The sequence below is a fragment of the Aquarana catesbeiana genome, linkage group LG05, assembly GCF_042186555.1.
Source record: "Aquarana catesbeiana isolate 2022-GZ linkage group LG05, ASM4218655v1, whole genome shotgun sequence".
NCBI classification, from domain to species: domain Eukaryota; kingdom Metazoa; phylum Chordata; class Amphibia; order Anura; family Ranidae; genus Aquarana; species Aquarana catesbeiana.
Window position 1 is genome coordinate 571,343,198 of NC_133328.1, and position 25,099 is coordinate 571,368,296.

At 44.5% G+C, this 25,099-nt stretch overlaps 1 protein-coding gene across 4 annotated transcripts in view; it reads left to right on the forward strand.

The window, feature by feature from the left end:
- PTDSS1 (phosphatidylserine synthase 1) overlaps positions 1-25,099 on the forward strand; it is a 135,503-nt gene that overhangs the window by 85,643 nt on the left and 24,761 nt on the right. For all 4 annotated transcript variants that reach the window (XM_073632004.1, XM_073632002.1, XM_073632005.1 and 1 more), the window contains 6 exons: positions 881-925; positions 5,682-5,806; positions 13,728-13,886; positions 17,423-17,574; positions 19,142-19,283; positions 19,975-20,087. In XM_073632004.1, coding sequence (XP_073488105.1) covers positions 881-925; positions 5,682-5,806; positions 13,728-13,886; positions 17,423-17,574; positions 19,142-19,283; positions 19,975-20,087 — 736 coding nt within the window. The remainder of the gene's footprint in view (positions 1-880; positions 926-5,681; positions 5,807-13,727; positions 13,887-17,422; positions 17,575-19,141; positions 19,284-19,974; positions 20,088-25,099) is intronic.

Below are 25,099 nucleotides of genomic sequence, written 5' to 3' on the forward strand. Positions count from 1 at the left end.
TTGTGTGTACTAGGCTTAAAGTGTTACTAAACCCACAACAGTAAAATCAGTCTGTATATGCAGTAAAGCATGCTTGTTATACGCACTGTGGAACCTAAGGGGTTAATCCTCTGCATTGTGTAAAAGGCTTTCTGATCCTGTCTTCTCTGATCCTCCCCTTCTTCCACTGTCCCCAATCTATCTGCTGATAGAACAGAGCCTTGGAGTTACTCAGCACATGCTCAGATGGTTGTGTATTCCTTTTTTTTTTTTTTTCTTCGGGAGGGTGCATGTGATCAGCACTCTCCAGGCAGAGGGTCAGGGGTCATGCAGCCTCATAGGACAATCAGGGGAGAATGTAAACTCCTACAAGCTTTAACCAGACACTGATAGAAGTCACAAGACTGCTATATACTGCTGATGAGAAAATGTATTTAGCAGTTTATATTTACTAAAATAATTGCATTTCCATGTTCTGTGTACTGTGGGAGACCAGATATAGTGAATGCAGGGTCCTGGGTTTAGTAACACTTTGTCTTCTGCTTCTCCTTTTGCTGTTCTGCTGGAGAGGAGACCCCCAGCATTGAAAGATCAGCTCCCTCCCCTGCTAGACTGCGCTGTGCTGTGGGACGGAGCTCTGTAAATCGTAGAATTGGCTTGACAAAAATGCAAAACAGCTCATTTTATTTAACAGTTTGCCTGGAGTTCGTCTTTTATGATTTTTTTTTTTTAAGTGCCTGCCATTAAAAAAACGAAGAAAGGGGAATTCTATTCCAAACCAGTATACTTCCTCTCCTAATGCACACACATGATAGGTTTACCTTCCATGAATATATATAAACTGCCAGCAATGGTCTTTTAAATATTTGCTTTTTTTTAACTTCATGTGTTTTTTTTGTAGGTCCCTTCACAAGACCTCACCCCGCACTATGGAGGATGGTGTTTGGTAAGTGAATCTTCTTGTGTTCTTAGGTTAGGCCCAGCATTTTCTTATCATCTAGAACAACATTTGGGATTTGTGTTTTCTTAACCGCTTCAGCCCCGGAAGAATTTACCCCCTTCCTGGCCAGAGCACTTTTTGCGATTCGGCACGGCGTCACCTTAACTGACAATTGCGCGGTCGTGCGACGTGGCTCCCAAACATTATTGACGCCCTTTTTTCCCACAAATAGAGATTTCTTTTGGTGGTATTTGATCACCTCTGCGGTTTTTGCGCTATAAACAAAAAAGAGCGACAATTTTGAAAAAAAAACGCATTATTTTTTACTTTTTGCTATAATAGCCCCCAAAAATATATATATAAAAAAACATTTTTTTTCCTCAGTTTAGGCCGATACGTATTCTTCTACATATTTTTGGTAAAAAAAATCGCAATAAGCATTTATTGATTGGTTTGTGCAAAAGTTATAGCGTCTGCAAAATAGGGGATAGTTTTATGGCATTTTTATTAATATTTTTTTTACTAGTAATGGCGGCGATCAGCGATTTTTATGGTGACTGCGACATTATTGTGGACACATCGGACAATTTTTACACATTTTTGGGACCATTGGCATTAATACAGCGATCAATGCTATAAAATTGCATTGATTACTGTAAAAATGTCACTGGCAGGGGTTAACCACTAGGGGGCAGGGAGGGGTTAAGTGTGTCCTGGGCTGTGATTGTAACTGGGGGGGGGGGGATGGGCTAGCAGTGACATGACACTGATCGCTGCTCCCAATGACAGGGAGCAGACGATCGGTGTCCTGTCACTAGGCAGAACGGGGAGATGCCGTTTACATCGGCATCTCCCCGTTCTTTAGCTCCGTGACACGATCGTGGGTATCCCAGCGTGCACGGCGGGAAATTCAAACCAGTATTCGTTTTGATGTCAATTTAGTTTTAGTCGTATTTTAGTCCTCTAAATTGTTTTAGTCAACTAAAATTGTATTGATTTAGTTGATGAAATGAACACTTCTCCCATGTACATTGCCGGCTCGGGTAAGTATTCGGGGGGGGGGGCTGCTGCACATGGAAGTTTTCATGCATAGAATGTATGAAGGTAAAAAAATTAAATCTGCCTTTACAACCACTTAAGAGCCTTAACGGCAAGAATTAAAGGCAGAAATGTAACAAAATAATTAAAAAAACAAGTTATACTTACCTGCTGTGTACAGAGATTTTACACAGAACAGCCCCAATATTCTTCTTCTTGGGACCCCCACCTGCCCTCCTATCGAGTGCACCCAGAGCAAGCAGCTTGCAATGGGGGCTCCCAAGCCGCTGCTCTGTGTGTCCATTCAGACATGGAGCCCCCTCTCTCTCTTTCTCCTCATTGTCTCACTGGCTGTGATTGACAGCAGCGGGAGACAATGGCTACGGTCTCAGCCAATGAGGAGGGAGAGTCACTGGTGAGCCAATGCTCTTCTGGTGCACATCGCTGGATTGAGAGGGGGCTCAGGTAAGTATTGGGGGGAGCCGCACACAGAAGGTTTTTTACCGTCATGCATAGAATGGATGAAGGTAAAAAACCATCAGCCTTTTTAACCACTTTTAATATTGTGCAGATTCCTGTAGGACTTTTCTGACAAGTAAACAATGTACTGTACAAGTCGATCCAAACATTCTTTCACCGAGGAATGAAATTTTCCTTTTTACACATCGTTTGCTGCGTCTTGTAGTGACACCCGAATCTCTGCCTTTTCATGAATATTTTAGAGATGCGGGACTCATTAATCCAGGCACACCAAACTGTCATTGTTTGCCGCTGACTCTCCAGTTCCTAGGTAACCTCCTGACGGCACATCTGAATGTTAAATATCTGATTAGATGCGGTGTGTGCACCAGAGTCTGGCTGCCTCCTCACTTCCCATACTCACCGAGATCTGTCATCATCCACATCACACCACTGGCCACACTCTCTTCAGCTCTGCTGCAAACATTTGTTTTTTTTTTGCAGCAGCAGCAGCAGCAGAGTTACTTATTTGCTTTTCCAACTGTGAAAATATATATTTTTTTTTCTTGCATAAATATTTATTCCCTTTTGGACTTTACCAGATTTTGTTTTGTTACAATGAATTTAAGGCCTCAGTCACACGGGTGTACTTAAAGTGGTATTAAACCCAAAACCAAAAATGTAATGTATTGAAGCTTGCCAATCATTAGATGTGGTGGCTGTATTCATTTTTCTTTTTTTAGGCTGTTTTCACCTGGTGATCTGGCCAGTAACACACCTCCTGTATTAGAGTGCCTCCACTATGGATGAAGGCACAATGGGGGCACCTTTGGACAGCAACATTGTCAGTCTTCAGGAGGGGAGTGTTGGGTGGACTAGCAGATTTTGGATACGCTAACAAATTGAAGCCAAACCACAGCTACAGTGATTGTAAAGTCTGTTATTTTTATAAAATTAAAAAAAAAAAAAACATGTTATACTTACCTGCCCTGTGCGGTAGATTTGCACAAAGCAGCCTGGATCCTCCTCTTCTCTGGTCCCTCTTCTCTGCTCCTGGCCCCTCCCTCCTGTTCAGCAAGCAGCTTTCTATGGGGGCACCCGAGCCAAGTCACAGCTCCCTGTGTCCATTCAGACACGGAGCTATGGTTCGGCTCCACCCCCTCTCTCTCCTGATTGGCTAACTGACTTTAACAGCAGTGGGAGCCAATGGTGCCACTGCTGTGTCTCTGTATCGTGGACATCGCTGGATGGAGATGGGGCTCAGGTAAGTATTAGGGGGGCTGCTGCACACAGAAGGCTTTTTATCTTAATGCATAGAATGCATTAAGATAAAATACCTTCTGATTTTAGAACCCCTTTTAACACTTTATAGTTAGCTATAGTAAACAGTTTTTGGTTTTTTTTTTTCCTTTTGGGATTAAGGTTTTACATGAATAAAAGCTGATCATTGTAAGCACCCCTTTCAGTGGCAAATGGTTTGTCTCATCCGTGTAAACTGATACATCTGCAGGAGAGCTTGTATTGTAGAAAGACGACAAACTGACAGGATCACAAGGTGAAAATAGAGGAAAGAAAACCTAAAAAAAAGAAAACTACTGCAGCCACAAGATCTAAGAATTGGTAAGCTGCAATATAATGTTTGCTTTTGGGTTTAATACCGCTTAAGGCAATAATCTGCGCAGAGCCTTGTTTGCCCACACGGGATGCAGAGATGTTCTGTGTATCTGCATGCAGGCTGTCCCATTCATGTCTATTGGGATGCAGCAGCTGCACAGACACAACCACCTACCTTCTCTGTGTAGAAAGGTCACTTTCTCTCTCTTCTGGCAGTTCCTGCCAGTTGTTTTGGCTCCTCCCTCCAAAGGGTGCCTCTTGTAGCAAGCTGAGTGTTGGAGGTACCTGTACATGCACACCCCCGTTGACTCCCTAGCCATGCTGTGTGCTTCTATTAGCAAAAAACACAGTACCCCGCCCCCGCTTTCTCATCACTGGTTTGATTGACAGCAGCAGGAACCTATGGCTCCGCTGCTCTCAGTTTCTCATGTGAGACTGGGCAGTGAGGGGTGCAGAGCCAGAGCCAAGACAGCTGGAGTGGTGACATGGAGCCAGGTAAGTGTTTAGGAATGAGGGTGGTTGGACAGGTAGTGGGGTATTTTGTTATCTTAAAGTGATTGTAAGCTCATTTAAAAAAAAAAAAATAACACTTGCATGCCCTCTGAAATGGTCTTGCACAGAACAGTCCCGCTCCTTCTTGGGTTCCGCACCGGCTCTTCCCCTGCCAAGTGCCCAACATAGCAAGCCGCTTGCTATGGGGGCACTCCATGCGGGCTCGCACCCATGGACACATAGAAAGTGGCTCAGCTGTGCCCCCTGCTTTCTCCTCACTGGCTGTGGTTGACAGCTGCAGGAGCCATTAGCTACCAATGCTGTCTCTGAGCCTAAGAGGAGGCAGAAAGCCTCCGCTCTCATGCACATTGATGGATCGAGATGGGGCTCAGGTAAGTATTGTGGGGGGGGTTACCTTAAGGCATAGAAAGTATTAAAGTGGATGTAAACCCTCATATATACCCAGTGAAGTGAACAGCCTCAGATGATACATAGAGATGAAACAAATCCTCCCTCCTACATAAATTGTATTTGTACATGTGCTGTCTTCTGCTTTCTTCACTGTTTAGAAAGTGCACATTGTGTTACAAATCTTTCCTCATTCAGCAGTGGGTGTGGAGTCTGGGCATACACTGTGTGTGAGCTGATTGGAGGAAAGGCACACATCCCCCCCCCCATCCATATAGGTAGAGGAACGAAGAAACTTGCAGAGCTGTACTGTGAATAGACAAGCTCTTTGCTAATCTATCTCTAAGCTCCCTCCCTGACACAAATTTCAGGCTGCTGTTCTCTCCAGTGTCAGAACTTGTCAGAAGTTATAATGCTGATAACAGGAATGGAGCAGCAGAAAGAGACGGCACTTAGAGCTTTGGAGAGAGATAAGTAAACGCTACAGATATGTCAGGCCAGATTTCATGAATGGGGTTTACATCCACTTTAAGGTAAAAAATCTTCAGATTTTAGAACCACATTAATGCAGAAAATGCATGTAACTAAAAAAACGTTTAGACTTTAGTAACACTTTAATTTCCTGTCTTCCAAATGGTTGTCCTGTAATGGTGGCACTAAATAAATCCTAACCTAATAAAGTAGTAGTTTTTTTCCTGCAAACTCTCCAGCATTGCACACAATAATTGTCATGTTTGCTATTGTCTTCCAGGCCTCAGCGTCCTCTATTTCCTGTTTTTGGTATTTTTGCTCTTCCTGAGCCACGAGCAGGTTAAAGCTGTCATGTATTGGCTGGACCCTAATCTTCGCTATGCGACAAGGGAATCGGACATCATGGTAATTACACTTACCCTTTCCTATTTTACAGCTTAAAAATACAGAAGGAAAATGTCATTTCAGTGAGGGGGAAACTGCTTGGGAGACATGTTTGTAGGTGTTGCTTTTTAAGGGCCGGTTCACACCACATGCAGCCCAGTGCGTTTTTTTTTTTTTTTTTTTTTTTTCTGCATGAAAAACGCATGGAAAGTAGATTATATGGTTTCCAATGGCATAGTTCACACCGTGCGAGTTAGTGCCAGGGCTTTCCAGTTCCAGAAAAAAAAAGTAGAACATGCTGCATTTTTCCTGCACTGGACTGTACTGGAACGCAGTAAAATGCATCAAAAACGCACCGGACCCCAGTACAGTGGAAAAAAGAGGAAAAGAAGCATCTGGAATGCATCCAGAAACGTTAAAACCGCGCATGCAGAAAGGTATCCAGAACGGATCTGGAGTGTGCTTTTGTGGTGTGAACCAGCCCTTATGGTAGAAATTTTATAAACTAAAGCCTAAAACCATGTTTTCAATGAACCTTAAATAGTTTATTTGAACCAAGCTGTTCCATGTGAACTACTTCCTTTAACACATACAGAGGCTTGTCGGTGTTGTATGAACTAGATGTAGCCTCATGTACATACAGTATACAGCGCTGTGTTCCAGCTGTGGGATGGAGACTTCCTGTCCTGTTCCCAGAACAAAATTGAGTTGGAGAGGCCTTGTATTCATGTAGAAAATACAGTAGCACTCAGGCGGACTGGATTTTTTTTTAGGCAACTAGAAGGGTAGTCCCCATCTAACTGCGAGAACACAGTGCTGTATACGGTCTGTAGCTTATGCTACATGTTATTTGTACAGTGCTCAGAGCAGCCACATCTGTTAGTAAAGGAGAGAGTTCATTTGGACCAGCTTGGTCAAAACAAACTATTTAACTCTATAGTAAACCTGGAGTTAGACTTTACAGGGTGGATATAAATCAATATTTATTTATTTTTTTTAATCTGATTTTTTTGATTAAGCAAATTTATTTTAATTAAATTATTTTGGAGTAAAAAACTACCCAAATATAGTTTTCTATTCAGGATACATTAATAATTTTGTTTATTCAGCATGAAATGGAGCTTAGTTATGTAGCATGAGGCTGTATATTCTGGAATATTTCCATTTTTGGAAAACTCATTCAATGAATGCAAGCTGAGATAACATGCACTGCATTGATACATTTGCAGTAACCATGAGATAAAACACAGTTCAGGAATATTCCTTTATCCCATTGTTTTGCAAATCTATGTACACTACAAACTGTATGATTGAATCGATTCTGATATCGCTGTTTTACTAACCTGACGGCTTATTATTCTAAGTAGGAAACCTTCATTTTGTTTGCAAGTATTAAGGATTCTAACTACCAGCAAGAATAAGTCCTTACATTTAAAGAGTACCTGTCATATCAGATCCATCATGGCAGCGCCTGTTAGCGCCATCCACTCAGCTGCTGCCGCCACGTCCCTCACCTTGCTGTGTCACTGCCACATCACCAGCCGTCCCATTAAAGTGAATGGGACTGTCGGTGAGTCAACAGCGGATCAGAGGAGAAGCTGCTACAGGACAGAGATGACAGTTGCTCTTTAAAAATTATTTCAATCAAGCCTTTTTACTAGTGATTTAAATTGTGATTTAAATCAAATCCACCCTGCTTTAAAGCAGTTGAAAAGGTTTGATTTTCTTTGTAAAATAACAAACATGTTATACTTACACCTGCTCTGTGCAATATTGCACAGAGTAGCCCTGAACCTCCTCTTCTGTGGTCCTCCACTGGCGCTGTCTGCTCTTCCTTTTCTCTCTTCTGTGTCTGCCCTCATAGTAAATCCTATGCGATGGAAGCAGACATGCGGGCTCGCTCACCAAGCCATGCTGTGTACATCCATAGACGCACACAGCACAGCTCAACCCTGCCCCAGCTCTCTGCTCACAGGATTTGAGTGACAGCAGCAGGAGCCAAGGGCTCCCACCACTAGCACTGCCTCTGTCCTGTAAGGAGAGAAAGAAACACCAGTGCCACTGCAGAGGGACACAGTGCTGAATCGAGATGGGAAAGTTTATGGTGGGGAGGGTGCCATAGACTTCTAATGGGACATTTTTTACATTAATGCAGGGAATGTATTAAAAGAGAAGTATATGGGGGTATTTTTTTTTTTTTTGTTCCTTCTCCCCCCCGGCCTTAGTTCGTTCCTTCTCCCCATCTCGGTCAACAATGTTACCAGATGCCTTCTGTGATTTCAGCTTTTGCTTCCTGATCACCATGATAGGCCTAATGGAGTGGAGAAGAAAACGCCTACATATGAAGAAGCTAGATACCTCAGGCTGAGAGAGAATTCTTTGTGTAATTTGCTGGTTGTTATTGGGGGGAGGGGGGGGGGGGCGGTCAGCTGTCACTTAGAGATGGTCTATATCACCTGCTGTACCCTCCGGGGACGAAAGGTTCCACTGCCGGTTTCCCTTACCAGGAATGGCGGCATGCAGCACCTGACAGACGATCGGAAAATTGGCTGGGGTGCCAACATTGCGGGAACCCTGGATAGGTAAGTGTCCCAATATTAAAAATCGGCAGCTACAGTATTTCTAGCTGCTGACTTTTTTATTTTTTCGAGGGAGGGCCAGAACACCTCTTTTAACCACTTAACAACCGGCCCATAGCCAAATGACGGCTACAGGGCGGTTGTTTAACTCTGGGAGGACGTCCAGGGACGTCCTCCCAGAATTCTGCTCTCGCGCGCCCCCTAGGGCGCGCACTCGAGAGCATCCGTGATCGCCGGGTCCACAGGACCCGGCGCATCACAGATCCCGGTAAATGGCCGCTGATCGCGGCCGTTTACCATGTGATCGCTCCGTCAAATGACGGAGCGATCACATGTAAACAAACCGGCGTCATCTGATGACGCCGGTTCCTCTCCTCCCCCTCTCCTCCCCTTCTGTGTACCGATCGGTACACAGTGACCGAAGAGGCGGATGGATGGATGGCTGCAGCGTTGTGGGCTGCATCTGTAGTGCCCACAGCGCTGCACAGAGACATCCAGCCATCCATCCATCCATGCTCAGCCATCCCCACTACTCTGCATGCCCTGCAATGCTGTGCAATACTCTGCAATTCCCTCTGCAATACCCCGCAATACTCTGCCATACCCTGGAATACCCCGCAATACTCTGCCATACCCTGCAATACCCCGCAATACTCTGCCATACCCTGCAATACCCCGCAATACTCTGCCATACCCTGCAATACCCCGCAATACTCTGCCATACACTGCAATACCCCGCAATACTCTGCCATACCCCGCAATACTCTGCCATACCCTGCAATACCTCGCAATACTCTGCCATACCCTGCAATACCCCAAAATACTCTGCCATACCCTGCAATACCTCGCAATACTCTGCCATACCCTGCAATACCCCAAAATACTCTGCCATACCCCGCAATACTCTGCCATACCCTGGAATACCCCGCAATACTCTGCCATACCCTGGAATACCCCACAATACTCTGCCATACCCCGCAATACCCCGCAATACTCTGCCATACCCTGCAATACCCCGCAATACTCTGCCATACCCTGCAATACCCCGAAATACTCTGCCATACCCTGCAATACCCTGAAATACCCCGCAATACTCTGCCATACCCCGCAATACTCTGCCATACCCTACAATACTTTGCCATACCCTGCGATACTCTGCCATACCCCGCAATACTCTGCCATACCCTGCAATACCCCGCAATACTCTGCCATACCCTGGAATACCCCGCAATACTCTGCCATACCCTGCAATACCCCGCAATACTCTGCCATACCCTGGAATACCCCGCAATACTCTGCCATACCCTGCAATACCCTGAAATACCCTGAAATATCCCGCAATACCCAGCCATACTCTGCAATACTCAGTGATACCCAGCCATACTCTGCCATACCCAGCCATGCTCTGCAATACCCCACAAAAATCTGCAATACTCTGCCATAACCCGCAATACTCTGCCATACCCAGCCATACTCTGCAATACCCAGCCATACTCTGCAATACTCGGTGATACCCAGCCATACTCTGCCATACCCAGTCATACTCGGCGATACTCTGCAATACCCAGCCATGCTCAGCCGTACCCAGCCTCTGTATGTGGCCAGGCTGTGGAAGTCTCACACATGTGGTATCACCGTACTCAGGAGGAGTAGGAGAATCTATTTTGGGGGGTCATTTTTGGTATATACATGCTATGTGTTAGAAATATTGTATAAATGGACAACTTTGTGTTAAAAAAAAAAAAAAAGCGTTTTAACCACTTCCCGCCTTCCGTCATACGACGTCCTTGACTTTGTGCAGGGATATCTGAATGATGGGTGCAGCTACAGGCATCATTCAGATATCATCTTTTTCAGCCGGCGATTCCCTACACCATAAGAATGATCGTAGCGGCTGTTACACTGCTTGATCGTTCTTACGGGAGGCGAGAGGGGACGCCCCCCCTCCCGCCGCCCTCCGGTGCTTCTACCGACTCACCGCTATGATCGAAGCCAGGATCTTTTTTTTTTTTTTTTTTTTTTTTTTTATTTCAGGAACAGCCTAGAGGTGAGATGTGGGGTCTTATTGACCCCATATCTCACTGTAAAGAGGACCTGTCATGCCATATTCCTATTACAAGGGATGTTTACATTCCTTGTAATAGGAATAAAAGTGATCAAAACATTTTTTTTTTTTGGAAAAAAGTGTCAAACTAAAATAAATAAAGGAAAATGAACAATAAAAAAAAATAAAATTTTTTTAAAGCGCCCCTGTCCGTGTGCTCGCATGCAGAAGCGAACGCATACGTAAGTCCCGCCCACATATGAAATCGGTGTTCAAACCACACATGTGAGGTATCGCTGCGATCGGTAGAGCGAGAGCAATAATTTTGGCCCTAGACCTCCTCTGTAACTCAAAATTTGTAACCAGTAAAAAATTTTAAAGCGTCGCCTATGGGGATTTTTAAGTGGTGAAGTTTGGCGCCATTCCACAAGCGTGTGCAATTTTGAAAGGTGACATGTTAGGTATCTATTAACTCGGCGTAACTTCATCTTTCATATTATGCAAAAACATTGGGCTAACCTTACTGTTTTGTTTTTTTTTAAAGCAAAAAACTGTTTTTTTTCCAAAAAAAACGCGTTCCAAAAATTGCTGCGCAAATATCGTGCGAGATAAAAAGTTGCAATGACCGCTATTGTATTCTCTAGGGTCTTTGCTAAAAAAACATATATAATGTTTTGGGGTTCTATGTAATTTTCTAGCAAATAAATGATGATTTTTACATGTAGGAGAGAAATGTCAGAATTGGCCTGGCTGCTCCAGAACGCCTGAAGGTGCTCCCCTGCATGTTGGGCCTCTGTATGTGGCCACGCTGTGTAAAAGTCTCACACATGTGGTATCGCCATACTTGGGAGTAATAGCAGAATGTGTTTTGGGGTGTAATTTGTGGTATGCATATGCTGTGTGTGAGAAATAACCTGCTAATATGACAATTTTGTGAAAAAAAAAAAAGAAAAAAAAAAAAACTTGATTTTGCAAAGAATTGTGGGAAAAAATGACAACTTCAAAAAACTCATCATGCATCTTTCTAAATACCTTGAAATGTCTTCTTTCCAAAAAGGGGTCATTTGGGGGGTATTTGTACTTTTCTGGCATGTTAGGCTCGGTTCACACTGGGGCGACTTGTCAGGCGACCTAGTCGCCTGACAAGTCGCCTCCCGTTCTGTGCTATGGAACCGTTCTAATTGGAGCGACGCAAGTCGCTCCGACTTAGAAAAAGGTTCCTGTATTACTTTGGGGGCGACTTGGGGCGACTTGCATAGACTTCTATGCAGAAGTCGTCTCGCAAGTCGCCCCGGCAGTCGTTTGCAGGTCGCCTCGCTGAGGCGACCTGCAAGTCGTGCCGCCCATGTGTGAACCGAGCCTAAGGGTCTCAAGAAATGAGATAGGCTGTCAGTACTTCAGGTGTGATCAATTTTCAGATATTGGTACCATAGCTTGTGGACGCTATAACTTTCACAAAGACCAAATAATATACACTAATTTGGGTTATTTTTACCAAAGATATGTAGCGGTATAAATTTTGGCCAAATTATATGAAGAAAAATTACTAATTTTCAAAATTTTATAACAGAAACGAAGAAAAATTTATTTTTTTACAGATTTTTCGGTCTTTTTTCTTTTATAGCGCAAAAAATAAAGAACCCAGCGGTGATTAAATACCACCAAAAGAAAGCTCTATTTGTGTGAAAAAAAGGACAAAAAATTCATATAGATACAGTGTTGCATGACTGAGTAATTGTCATTCAAAATGTGAGAGCACCAAAAGCTGAAAATTGGTCTGGTTATTAAGGGGGTTTAAGTGCCCAGTGGTCAAGTGGTTAAGGCCATTCTTCTGATTTATAAATGGACACCTTAATTATTATAACCCTGGAGCATGTGTATTCAAAAACAGGTCAACAATTGGCAACTCCTATAGTTCTAGTGCAGTGGTTCTCAACTCCTGTCCTCAGGACCCACTAACAGGCCAGGTTTGCAAGATAATTGAAATACATCACAGGTGATATCATTAGCTGCTCAGTGATTGCAGTATTCTAGTCTGCATCTCCCCCAAGGTAATACTTAAAATCTGGCCTGTTAGTGGGTCCCGAGGACTGGAGTTGAGAAACACTGTTCTAGTGTGACATGTTACCTTTTGAGCACATTAGGATTGACCACTTGAAATTTTCATGCCATTGCTGAATTTTGACATATTTATACCTTTCAGCAGGAGTACTTACCTGTCAGTTTTAATACCACGTATTATATATTTATAATTACAGGTATTTGTATATTGCTGACAATTTATGCATCTCTTTATATATTGTGCATTATTCACATTAGTCTCTGCCCTCAAGGAGCTTACAATCTAAAGCTGGCCATACACTGATCAAAATTCAGTCGGTTCAGCAAAGACTGCCTGCATTTCGATCGGTGTGTGGTTGTCTCTTCTCGACAGACGTCCATCATGCTGGAAATTTGTCTGGGGCTTGCGTGCAACATGTCCCTAGTCTCTCAGTATCTCCAGTTTACTTTCATTAAGACTTTAGGGGGGCCGGACTGTGTCTACTGGAAGTTAACAATGCCCTGTCTTTGGTATTGGGAATAGTGCCTGATTGTTGGTGTCAGTGGGAGGAAGTATGTCCCGTTGTTGATGTCCACAGGAGGAATAGTGTCCTATTGTTGGTGTCACTCCTGAAGAACAATCTCTGACCATTTCCTTCAGCAAGTGTTCAGTCTGACAGTTTTTTGTAGCATTCTGTGTAATAAATACTATATGTGGCCCTTTGGAGACATTGGGAGCTACATTTGAGGCACACTACCTGGCACATTGAAAACCATTGCTCTGTGAGGTGGGCTAAGTAATGTGAAGAATGGAATGTACCTTCTGTACACTGGAAAGAACTTCTGTGACGAAGCAGAATACCTGTGTGATTAGGCTGTTATGGAAGCAGTCATTCCTTGGCTCAAGTGCCTCATAACAGTGACTCTGTAAAATGTTTTCTTAATGCTGAGGAACCATTATAGAGGACATGAGTCAAAAAATAGCAGTTTCTATCAGGGCCCAGTCACACAAGTTTTTGGTTTAAGTTGACACAGTGATGCTTGAATGAAACTTCATATGAGAAGTGGCCTGGGTGCAGATATTTCTACCCTTCTCATACTCCCCTTCATCCACAGGTTTAGAATTATAACTCAGGAATCCATAGGCAGCTTGATGAAATCGTTTTCTGATCCATTATCTATAAAATGCTGAATATTTTCACGATTCGGTTCTTTTTTTTACTAATTTTTTAAATTAAAACTTGTATTCAGTTTCATTTTTTGATGCTCTTTCTTGCAGGAATATGCAGTGAATTGCCATGTAATCACCTGGGAACGGATCCTTAGTCATTTTGACATATTTGCTTTCGGTCATTTCTGGGGCTGGGCCATGAAGGCTTTGCTAATCCGCAGCTATGGCCTGTGCTGGACAATTAGTATCACTTGGGAGCTGACAGAGGTACATGTCTGCATGGATTTATTCCTAATGTGTCATATTGTACAACTGTATCATTTTTAATAGGAAAAAAACACAGAAAACCGCATTCCAGTCAATTGACAAATTGACTTTGTTTTGCGGTTTTGTAGAATGATGTCAAACTAGCGGAAAAATTTCCTTAACCCCTTCTCACCCGCCCCTGGCATCCCTTTAAATACAGTGGCACGAAAAAGAATGTGAACCTCTTGAAATTAACTGGTTTTCTGCAGTAATTTAATCTGCCCTAACCCCACCACCCTAGTATGTGATACTTAAAGTAAGCAAAAAACTTGATAAAAAATAAAAGTAATACAAATTGAACTAATAAAAATTGAGTGAATGCTGCTATCTTCTGACAATATTAAAGTGGTTGTATAGTCTTTTTTTTAAACTTTTACCTACAGGTAAGCCTATAATAAGGCTTACCTGTAGGTAAAAAAAATATCTCCTAAACCTGTACGGTTTAGGAGATATTCCCCTTGCTATGAGCCGCTGACTGCAGCGGCGCATGCGCACAGGGGATTCTCGGCTGAAGGCCCGGCAACTGCCGGACCTTGCCGGGTAAGAAATCTCCCGCGCGCATGCGCGGGTGTGATGACATCGCGGCTCCAGCCACTCACAGCGCTGGAACCGCGATACCCGGAAGACACGCCGAGGCAACATGACAGCTCCCTCGGCGTGGACCAGGTAAGATACCGACGCCTCGTTCTAAGGTAAGTATTTCATAATGTGCTAGTATGCGGTGCATACTAGCTCGTTATGCCTTTTGCTTTACAGGGGTAAAAAAAAAAAAAAAAAAAATTTCAGCGGGTATACAACCGCTTTAAATACCTAATTCAGACAAATTATATAGACACATAGAAGATTGTGCAAACTAATACACCCACTAATGTGCATAAAGGTGCCACTCATTACTACATAAAATTAGTCTCTAATGTGAAAAACATTTCAACACCATTAAGAATTAAATTGGTCTGTGATGAAAGGATAATAAGTTGAGGCGTGGAGAGATGGATCTGGGTGTCGTCAGCATAGAGGTGGTATTGGAAGCCATGGAAGGTTATCAACTGCCCCAGAGAAGAGGTATAGAGAGACAATAGGAGGGGCCCAAGGACTGAGCCTTGGGGTACCCCAACATAAAGAGAAAGCGGAGCGGAGGAGATGGTGTTGTATGTGATATAGGTAGGAGGAGAGATCAATGTGAACTGATCCTTATCTAAGTCACAGCAATAGACAAACACAATGTGTATAAGCTGTTAACACACACACATTTCTGATTTCGTGTCTTTATTAAACACATCCATTAAACACTTACAGTGCTGGAGGAAAAAGTAAGTGAACCCATTGAGTTAATAGCTGACCTAACCTCCTTTGGCAGCAATGATTTTAGGCAAATGCTTTGGATCATTGACCATTCCTCTTTATGGGCAATCAACAATTCTTGATCCTATGTCTTCAGAGAGCTCCTCTTTGTGAGGTATGGTTCACATCAGCTGATGCTTATTCTGAACAGCAATCTTAAAATGTGTCGCTTATCAGTTAAAGTAGATTTAAACCACACCTCCAAACTCATTTCATTATTTGGACTCCAGGTGTACAAATTACTTTATCCAATTAGCATTCGTTGAAGTAATTAGTCTATGGGTTCACTTACCTTTTCCTCCAGCAATGTGAATTTTTTAAATGGGTGTGTTCAATATAGACACTAGAAATAATTGTGTGTTTTTAGCAGCTTAAGCACATCATGTTTGTCTATTGGGGTGACTTGGATGAGTATCAGATCGTATTTTATGAAAATTACTGCAGAAAACCAGTTAATGCTAAGGGATTCACATACTTTTTCTTGCTATTGTAGTTCTGAAGGCTCTGGGGGGCAGGAAGGATCAATGGTCACATGATGGGAGGCCATTCTAGCCAGCTATGTGTCTTTACTTCTGACTGAAAGCTGCTTTGACAGCTCAGTGTTTGTGCTGGGAGTAATCAGAATCGCTCTAATCCATCCCAAAGAAGGGTGAGAAGAGCGGGGATACCAAATCCCTGGACTGCTCCATTGGCTGCATGGGCACTGACAGCTTATCACCCATGGAGGTAAGTACAGCAGGGACTGGGAGGATGGGGAAGGCGTACAGTGTTTTTTATCTTTTCATTTTTTGCTGCAAAGGTAAACTTGCACTTAAATCTTCACCACTTTCCTGTGAGCATTCTGCACAGAATAGTGCTTTAACTAGTCACCTAGTAAGAGGTAGTGTGTTTGTCAGGCAGGGGGATAGGTGGGTCTATTTGTTTGAGACTGTAATGATTTTATACACTGGCAGGTCACAGGGTAAAAGGGGGATCGAGCTCTGCAAATGTAATGAACTTTGACACAAACAGGTCACAGGATAACGGGCAGGTTGTGAGGATAAGGATTATTTATTCTGACTGATCACATGGAGAGGGGTAGCAGAGGGACTGATCAGGGTGAGAGTCATGGATATTTCCTCTGGCTGGTCACAGGGTGAGAGTTGGCAACGGAACTCGGCTATGTGGGTGATGACTTTTTATTCTGGCAGGTCAGTTTCATAGTCTTGTTGAAAAAAGGCATAGCTAGTTGAACCGCTGGACAAAATATATAAATGAAAAACCTGCATGCACAGCACCCCAGACCTCTGCAGACAGCAACAGAAGACTGTAAGGCCCCTTTCACACAGGCTCGATCCGTGCGGGCAGATCATCGATCCATGTCCACTCCACTTATGGAGACACAGCCCACTCTGCTGGGCAGTCGCATGTAAACAAACCGGCTGATCTTTTACACCAGACTGCCCACCAGTCCAACCAGACGGAGGGGAAAGAATCCCTTCTGTTTGTTTTTGCTGGGTAGGAGGATGGTGGGTATAAACAGGCACAAGTCAGTTTACATCTGCTGCTCCATAGAGGAGAATGGAGGGTCCCCCTAAAAAATAGACAGCAGGACCCAATCGGACCACTCGTGTGAAAGGGGCCTTTGACGTACACACAGCCAAGAACATAAGGGCTGCTGCACAAACATTGTGATGTACATGATTATGTCATCTCTAAACCAACATCTAACCCCTGAAATAGATTAATGGAGTCTGAGCAAAGCTAGTTTGGGATGTTTGGTAAGAAAAGAAGAAAGCTTTTTATGGGTTGTGCTGTAATCTTTTTGACAGATAATAAATACCTGTAAGTGATGCACTTTTGTGCATGCATATATGTATCCTTAAAATGTATATCTGATACTAGGTCCAGTCTCCTGGTGCAAATTGTTTTCATTTGTCATCATATTACTAATTTGGTTGTTAGACCCTGACCATCCGAGGTAGGACTGTGGAAGTACCACCTTCTGTCATTTTGCTGCTGGTTGACCTGAGGAGACTTTGTGGGGAGGACATTTGCTTCCCTCTACAGTTACAATGTAACAGGCCAACCAAGATATTTTTCATCTTTTAGATGTATCTGAAGCTGTTTTTTAATGGTTTTTATTAATCCATTTTACTATTTCATCTTCCTCTCAGCTGTTTTTCATGCATCTTCTTCCTAACTTTGCTGAGTGCTGGTGGGACCAGGTCATTCTGGACATCCTTCTGTGCAACGGAGGTGGCATCCTTCTCGGCATGGTGGTCTGTCGCTTTCTGGAGATGAGGAGTTACCACTGGGCAAGCTTCAAGTAGGTCTTCTAATGCATTAATGGCTATTCACGTTATCCATATCTTATGCTCACCCTTTTGGAGTCCCAGCTGTTTACCGTACAGGGATGTACAGTGTACTAGGAGATTTTGCTATGATGGTCTTTTTGACATAACACATCTGGTTAGAAATCCAGTACAGTAACTGGTTTTCTGAGCTGGATTTTAAATTTTCCCAAAGGGGCTGAGGAACTCCCAAGCACAAAGGGCTGCATTTTGCAGCTGATCAGCAAGGTCTTGAGCAGTGTGCCACCTTCCAGGTCCTCAATTTCATGTGTTTCCATCTGCCAGACAGGATAACATTATTTGTTTTTTTTAATCCTATTATGCTGTAATGCTAGGTGGCAGGGGCCTCCTGGATGCAGCATTCTCTTAACAGGAGCAAGGTTCCTGGGGAGGACCCAGCATCCAGGTCCTGGACAGGTATTGTGTCTGGGTTGTGAGGGACCCCGTCTCCCTTCTTATTTTGTAGTACTAGTAACCCCTCTGGGGGTGGGGGGGGTGCTTATTGTTATTACCCATGCCGGTGATGGAGGCTGGGGGGGGGGGGGGGCGGGCTGGCTGGCTGGCTATCTCCCTCATGGGGCAACTGCCGGGAATGTACCTGTAAGCTGGGCTTCAGTGCAAGCTGCTTTAGCTGGCAGTCCATGCAGTGTGACCGCCAGAGGTTGTCGTCATCACTTCTGGCTCTGCTAGAGGCTGTTGCTCTCTAGTTTTTTGCAAATAGTAAGGTGTCTGTGTCCCCACTGGGGAGATTCCGTTTTTATTTGTCCTGATGACCACTGTTACTGGTACTGTAAGTGAGGAAGAACTGAGTTTTTAGCTGTTACCAAAGCAGGATTAGAGGGGAAATCTTACTTGTTCCAGGGATAAATGTCTAAGGAAGATATCGGCACCGTTCTGATTAAGGCAGTCAATGCAGGACTCATTCACTGCAATATCAGATAATGCACATGCTATTTGATGAGCACAGCACACTTGACATTTTGGGGGGCCCTTGGAGTTCCTTCACCTCAATACACGCCTTTTAAGCTGGGTGTAAGGCTCGGTTCACATATATGTGAATTGGATGCATCTTTAACCGCATCCGATACGCATAACATGGGAATCGGACCGGCTTTCAGTGGAGGCGGTTCACATGTGTGCGGTGTGGCTGCAGTTTTAAAAAGGGTCCTGTGCATTTTTAGGTCCGGTTTAGGTGTGATTTCAGGTAAAAATTCACACCTGAACCGGTGAACAGAATCGCACCAGACTGACTCACTGAAACCGCGGCCGCTTATGTGTGAACCAGGCCTAAAAGAGCATGCAGCAAGCAGCCCCCTCTGACTTCTACCTTCCATGTGTACTGGATCTTAACCTGCTTAACCCAGATTGTGGTCAGTAAAGATTTCTTCTCTGGTCCTGTAGGTGGCAGTATGGTTGATGTATGGTTGATAGACTTCTCTTCTTTTTTTTATTTCTTTACTTTTTTTTTTGCTTTGTTCTATAAAAAAAAGTTGTCTTTTTGTCAACTTCTTTGTCTAAAGTTGTTTTTTAACCATTGTACAGAGACATTCACACAACTACAGGAAAAATCAAGAGAGCAGTGCTGCAGTTCACTCCAGCAAGCTGGATATATGTGCGATGGTTTGACCCTAAATCTTCATTTCAGAGAGTGGCTGGAGTATATCTCTTTATGATCATTTGGCAGGTAAGTTGTACACCAAGATTTATGTTGCTGCAATTGTAATGAGGCCATATGACCACCTTGAGTAGTAATACTGCTAGTTCTGTAAAATAAGACCCGTTTACAAAACCAATCATTAAATTAAACTTCTGCTTTAATTGAAGGCTGTCCATTGATCGTACCAATAAATTCCTTGTTCAGGAACTTCCTATAGTAGGGTGACAATTGTGCACTGCATCGTTGCCCTGTCCTGTCAGTGCCTGGTTTAGAATACAAACAGCCATGTCAACACGCATTAGACCGACATTATCCACTGTCCAGAGCAATGCAGTTCGAATGGAAAATGGGTGTAAACCATATTTTATGAAAGCAAAATAGAAAAGGCAATTTTTTATGATGCACAGTCTTTTAGCAAATTAAATATCATCCAGTTAGGGTTGACATTTACTTATAACCTATTTTTATGTACAATGACTAAAGTAGATGTCAGCCCTAAACGGGTGACATTTAATTTGCTAAACAAGTGTGTATCATAAATAATTGTCATGTGTTTTTAATATTCATAACATATGGTTTTCACACTTTTGCAACTTGATGTTGTTGATCTCCTGTAGTCTAGAAACTAAACACAATGGTTTGTCCTTTTGACTACTTTTGCTTTATGCATTTTGTTTAGTGCCACAAGTAAAATGAATATTTTTTTTTTCTTTCCTAGCTGACTGAACTGAATACATTCTTCTTAAAGCACATCTTTGTATTCCAAGCAAGTCACGCGCTAAGCTGGTGCAGGATACTCTTCATTGGCATCATTACTGCACCTACTGTCAGGTAACATGGCATTAGAATTTAAAGCATGGTTATGCTTAAAAAGACCCTGCCACTAATTCATACTTCTTAATTTTTTAAACACCTTTTAATGCAACAAAAATAAGGCTGCATTCACACATGATTGCGGGTGGAATCGTTGCGATTCCGCCCTGCAATTTCAAATGGCTGCAAAACGCGGGACGCATTTGCAATGCCATTACTTCAAATTGATCCCTTTTTGAGCAACAAGCGTCGCACGTTGCGATTTACCACACTGCAATTGCGGAAAGATTGGGGTGCCATTAGAAGTAATGGCATTGCACACGCATCCCGTATTTTGCAGCCATTTGACATAAATCATGTGTAAATGCAGCCTAATAGATAAATGTGGCAGTCACCACTTGCTCTCTGATGGACTAAGATATTCGAACAGTAGCACTGATATGTTAACCGGGATCTGACAGTTCAGGAAGTGTCGGGTCCTATAATGTGCCCCCTTCCCCAGTCACTTTGCTCTTTATTTCAGTAAAGCCTCCCGCTGAAGCTGAGTGTGAGCTGCAAATAAAATCTTTTATACAGCCTTAATAATCAGAAGGCACTGACTAGCACTCTTACCTTCCAGTTCAGTTCTCCCTGGCCTCCGTGCTTCAAAGCCTCACGTGCCTCCACAGCCAGTGGCTAACCCCCCATTAGGGCCGGCCGTTAGGGCTAAAGTACCGCTCATTTTAGTGGCGCTGTTTAGCTGTGCTTTTACAACGTTTTTTGGCCACTAGCGGGGTGCTTTTAACCCCCCAAAAAAGAGTTAAAAACTCCCATTTCTTTCTCGAACATCACGGGACACAGAGCCACAGTAATTACTGATGGGTTATATAGGTATCACTGGTGATTGGACACTGGCACACCCTATCAGGAAGTTCAACCCCCTATATAATCCCTCCCCCTTGCAGGGATACCTCAGTTTTTACGCCAGTGTCTTAGGTGATGGACGTGTAAAGATGTCCTGTGCTGAGCTCTAAAGGGAATATCCTGATATCCTATACTGGGGCAAGCCAGGCGAACCGGATACATTCAAAGTGTCTTTTCATGGCCGAATTGAATGGTACCCGGGCCTCGTGTCCGAAGAAACGAGGTTTTACCCGTAACGCTTCTCTTTTTAGAGAGCTGGACCCCGCAGATCAGAAAATGGCTTTAAACTTCCTAATTTCTGGCGAGGTGCTTTACGGTCCCAGAACTGTTGGATCCCCCTACTGATGGGGGCCCCAGTCTCTGACGGTTTTTTCAAACGGCGCCCACCATGAGAGGTGAAGATTGGGTCTGTGTAAACAGCACCCTGCGGCTGGATAAGGTAAGAGGAGATTCCACAGAATTTTTGAGTTCTAGTGGCTTTTCTCCTTTAAGGTAAATGCATGCTATGCCTATTGTGACCACCGGGGGCTGCCAAGAGCACAAACCTACACATGCTGACTCTGTCTCAGGTGTTGTAATCGCTGTTTATGTCCCAGCGTATCAAGCAGGCTGCAAACAGGTAAGGTGGAAAGGGGGATTTCTCATGTTTGAATGTTCCCCCCCAGGCTAGAGAGGGGCCACAGGGGTCTAGAAAGTGGTTATACCACCCGGGCTCTGCGGCCTAATGGCCACCATCTCTCAAGATAGCCGTTCAGGCAGATCTTGTTACCAGCCTAACTCACTCCCCCCCCCCCCCCCCCCCCCATCACCAGCCTTTCTCCGGAAGCATGACAGGAGAGTCGGCAGCGCGGGAAGCGCTCGTTTTTTTCAAAACTCGAGGGGGGGGGGGGGGGGGCGGTAGAGGAGGCGGCGGGACGTCAGCACAGGTGCTTAGACTCCCACTCAGGCCAGCTGCAGGCTATTAGAGGCACTCTGTACAGGTGCACACAGCCTTCTGAGAGACACAGAGCTGACGGTCGCATGTAAGGTGGGACACAGGCATTCTACTAGGCAGCATTAATGAAGTAACACCAGACTGAGCATTGGGTAGCAAGGCTTTTAGCCAGACTACATCGCTCAGCGGGCAGTGTTCATTTGTATACCTCACACCTTGTTGCTTTGCACTATGGGTAGAAGAGGTTCAAGCACCCCAGGAACCAGAGACACTAGGGGATCTCGTTCAGGTTCTGAGGGCCCCCTGTCGGCAGCATCCTCCCCCCCCCTAAAGATGGGCCAGGGACGGCTAGCCAGGGAGAGCCATCGGGGTCAGGGGCTACACCTGCTTCTGGCACTTCAGCCCCTGTATATATTACACAAGAGGTTTTTTCCTCAACCATTAATGGTCTAGAGGAAAGATTAATGGCCGTGATTACGTCTTCACTCAGTGGAAGAAAACGCACTAGGCTTTCCTCTGTTCCCCAAGACCCTCAAACAGAGGAGCTCTGGGATAAAGGAGATGAATCCCTTTCAGAGGATCGGGATGGGATGGATGATTCCTCTTCGGAGGATTCAGGTGGAGAGGGACCCTCTGCGACTTCCCAAGAGGAGAAAGTCTTAGTGCAGATCCTCACTGGATTGATCCGCTCCACATTTAAGTTGCCCATACCTGAAACTGCTAAAGAATCCTCTTCTGCTTTGGGGTCACTGAAACCTTTCCAAGCAGCACATGCTTTTCCTGTTCATACTTTACTTGAAAAGCTTATTTATTCTGAGTGGGATCACCCAGACAAACGTTTTTTTCCGCCGAGAAAGTTTTCAACACTTTATCCGATGGAAGAAAAGTTTATTAAAATGTGGGGAATACCGGCTATTGATGCCGCCATTTCCTCCGTAAATAATAGCCTGACTTGTCCTGTAGACAATGCTCAGATGCTCAGGGATCCTGTAGATAAAAGGATGGAATCCCTATTGAAGGATGTTTTCTCCTTAGCAGGATCAGTGGCCCAACCTGCAGTAGCAGCGATTGGAGTCTGTCAATACTTAAGAGACCATGTTAAGCAGGTCATCAAAGTATTACCTGAACAGCAGGCCCAGGGGTTTGCTAACCTTCCAGCGGCCTTATGCTTTGTGGTTGACGCCATTAGAGATTCTATCGTGCAAACCTCCCGTCTTTCATTGGGGTTGGTGCATATACGTAGAATCCTATGGTTGAAAAATTGGTCAGCCGAAGCACCATGTAAGAAGCTACTGGCTGGGTTTCCATTTCGTGGTGCAAGGTTGTTTGGAGAGGACTTGGATAACTATATCAAGAGAATCTCTTGTGGAAAAAGCACTCTCTTACCTGTCAAGAAGAAGAGTAAGCGTCCCTCTTTCAAACGGACTCTTTCCCCAGCGCCGGGGGCTTCAGCCTCCAGGCAGTCTCGACGGCCGCCTCCATCGGGGTCCAGAGACAAGAGTCAACCCCAGGGACAAAAGAAGTCCTGGGGAAAGAAGCCTACTAGGCAAAACACTAAGACCTCTGCATGAGGGGGCGCCCCCGCTCACTCGAGTGGGGGGAAGACTGCGACAGTTCTCAGAGCTCTGGCACGAGGACTTCCAGGACAGATGGGTAGTCTCCACGGTAACCTTAGGGTACAAGCTGGAGTTTCAGGAATTCCCTTCTCCTCGGTTCCTCAGATCAAATGTTCCCAGAGACCCAGAGAAGAAGCAGTCGCTCCTAGCGTTAGAGCGACTTTTGTCGCAGGAGGTCATTATGATAGTTCCCGCAAAGGACCAGGGATTGGGCTTCTATTCCAACCTTTTTACGGTCCAAAAGCCAAATGGGGATGTCAGGCCCATTTTGGACTTAAGGGATCTGAACCGATTCCTAAGGATTCAATCCTTCCGCATGGAATCAATTCGAACAGTAGTTCCCACCCTGCAGGGAGGAGAATTTCTGGCATCAATAGACATCAGAGATGCATATCTGCATGTGCCCATTTTTCCTGCTCATCAGAAGTTTCTGCGCTTCGAGGTAGGAGGGCGCCATTTCCAGTTTGTGGCTCTGCCTTTCGGGATAGCCACTGCACCTCGAGTGTTCACAAAGATCTTGGCTCCTCCTCTGGCCAGATTAAGGGCTCAGGGTATAGCTGTCATAGCATACCTAGACGACCTGCTCTTGATAGACCGGTCGGTAGCCTCTTTGAAGGGAAACTTGAGGACCATGGTCAGGTATCTAGAACACCTGGGTTGGATCCTCAACTTAGAAAAGTCTTTCCTAAAACCAGTAAGAAGACTGGAGTATTTAGGTCTGATTATAGATACAAGCCAGGAGAAAATATTTCTACCCCAGGCAAAGATCACTGCTTTGAGAGAGCTGATTCTGACAGTAAGGACCAAGAAGGGTCCCTCAGTCCGCCTTTGTATGAGGCTACTAGGGAAGATGGTGTCTTCATTCGAAGCAGTTCCCTATGCTCAGTTTCACTCAAGAATGCTGCAATACAGTATTCTGTCGACCTGGAACAAGAAGGTTCAGGCATTAGACTTTCCGATGCACCTGTCGCATGCGGTGCGTCAGAGCCTCAATTGGTGGCTCATACCCGAAAACCTGCAGAAGGGGAAATCCTTTCTACCGGTTACCTGGACGGTGGTAACAACAGATGCCAGTCTGTCAGGTTGGGGAGCAGTTCTGGAACAGGCTGCGGTCCAAGGGGTATGGTCCAAGACAGAGAGGACCTTACCCATCAACATTCTGGAGATCCGGGCGATACATCTAGCTCTAAAAGCCTGGACTATCAGGCTACAGGGTTGTCCGGTCAGGATCCAGTCCAACAATGCCACAGCAGTGGCTTATGTCAATCATCAGGGAGGCACCCGGAGCCGAGCTGCTCAAAAAGAGGTGAACCAGATCTTAGTCTGGGCAGAGATGCATGTGCCATGCATATCAGCAGTTTTCATCCCGGGAATAGAGAATTGGCAGGGGGACTATCTAAGTCGCCAGCAGTTACTTCCAGGGGAATGGTCTCTGCATCCCGACGTCTTTTGGGCCATATGCCAAAGATGGGGGGTTCCAGATGTAGATCTCTTTGCATCCCGATTCAACAAAAAGATAGACAGATTTGTGGCAAGGACAAAAGATCCTCTTGCATGCGGGACGGATGCGTTGGTGA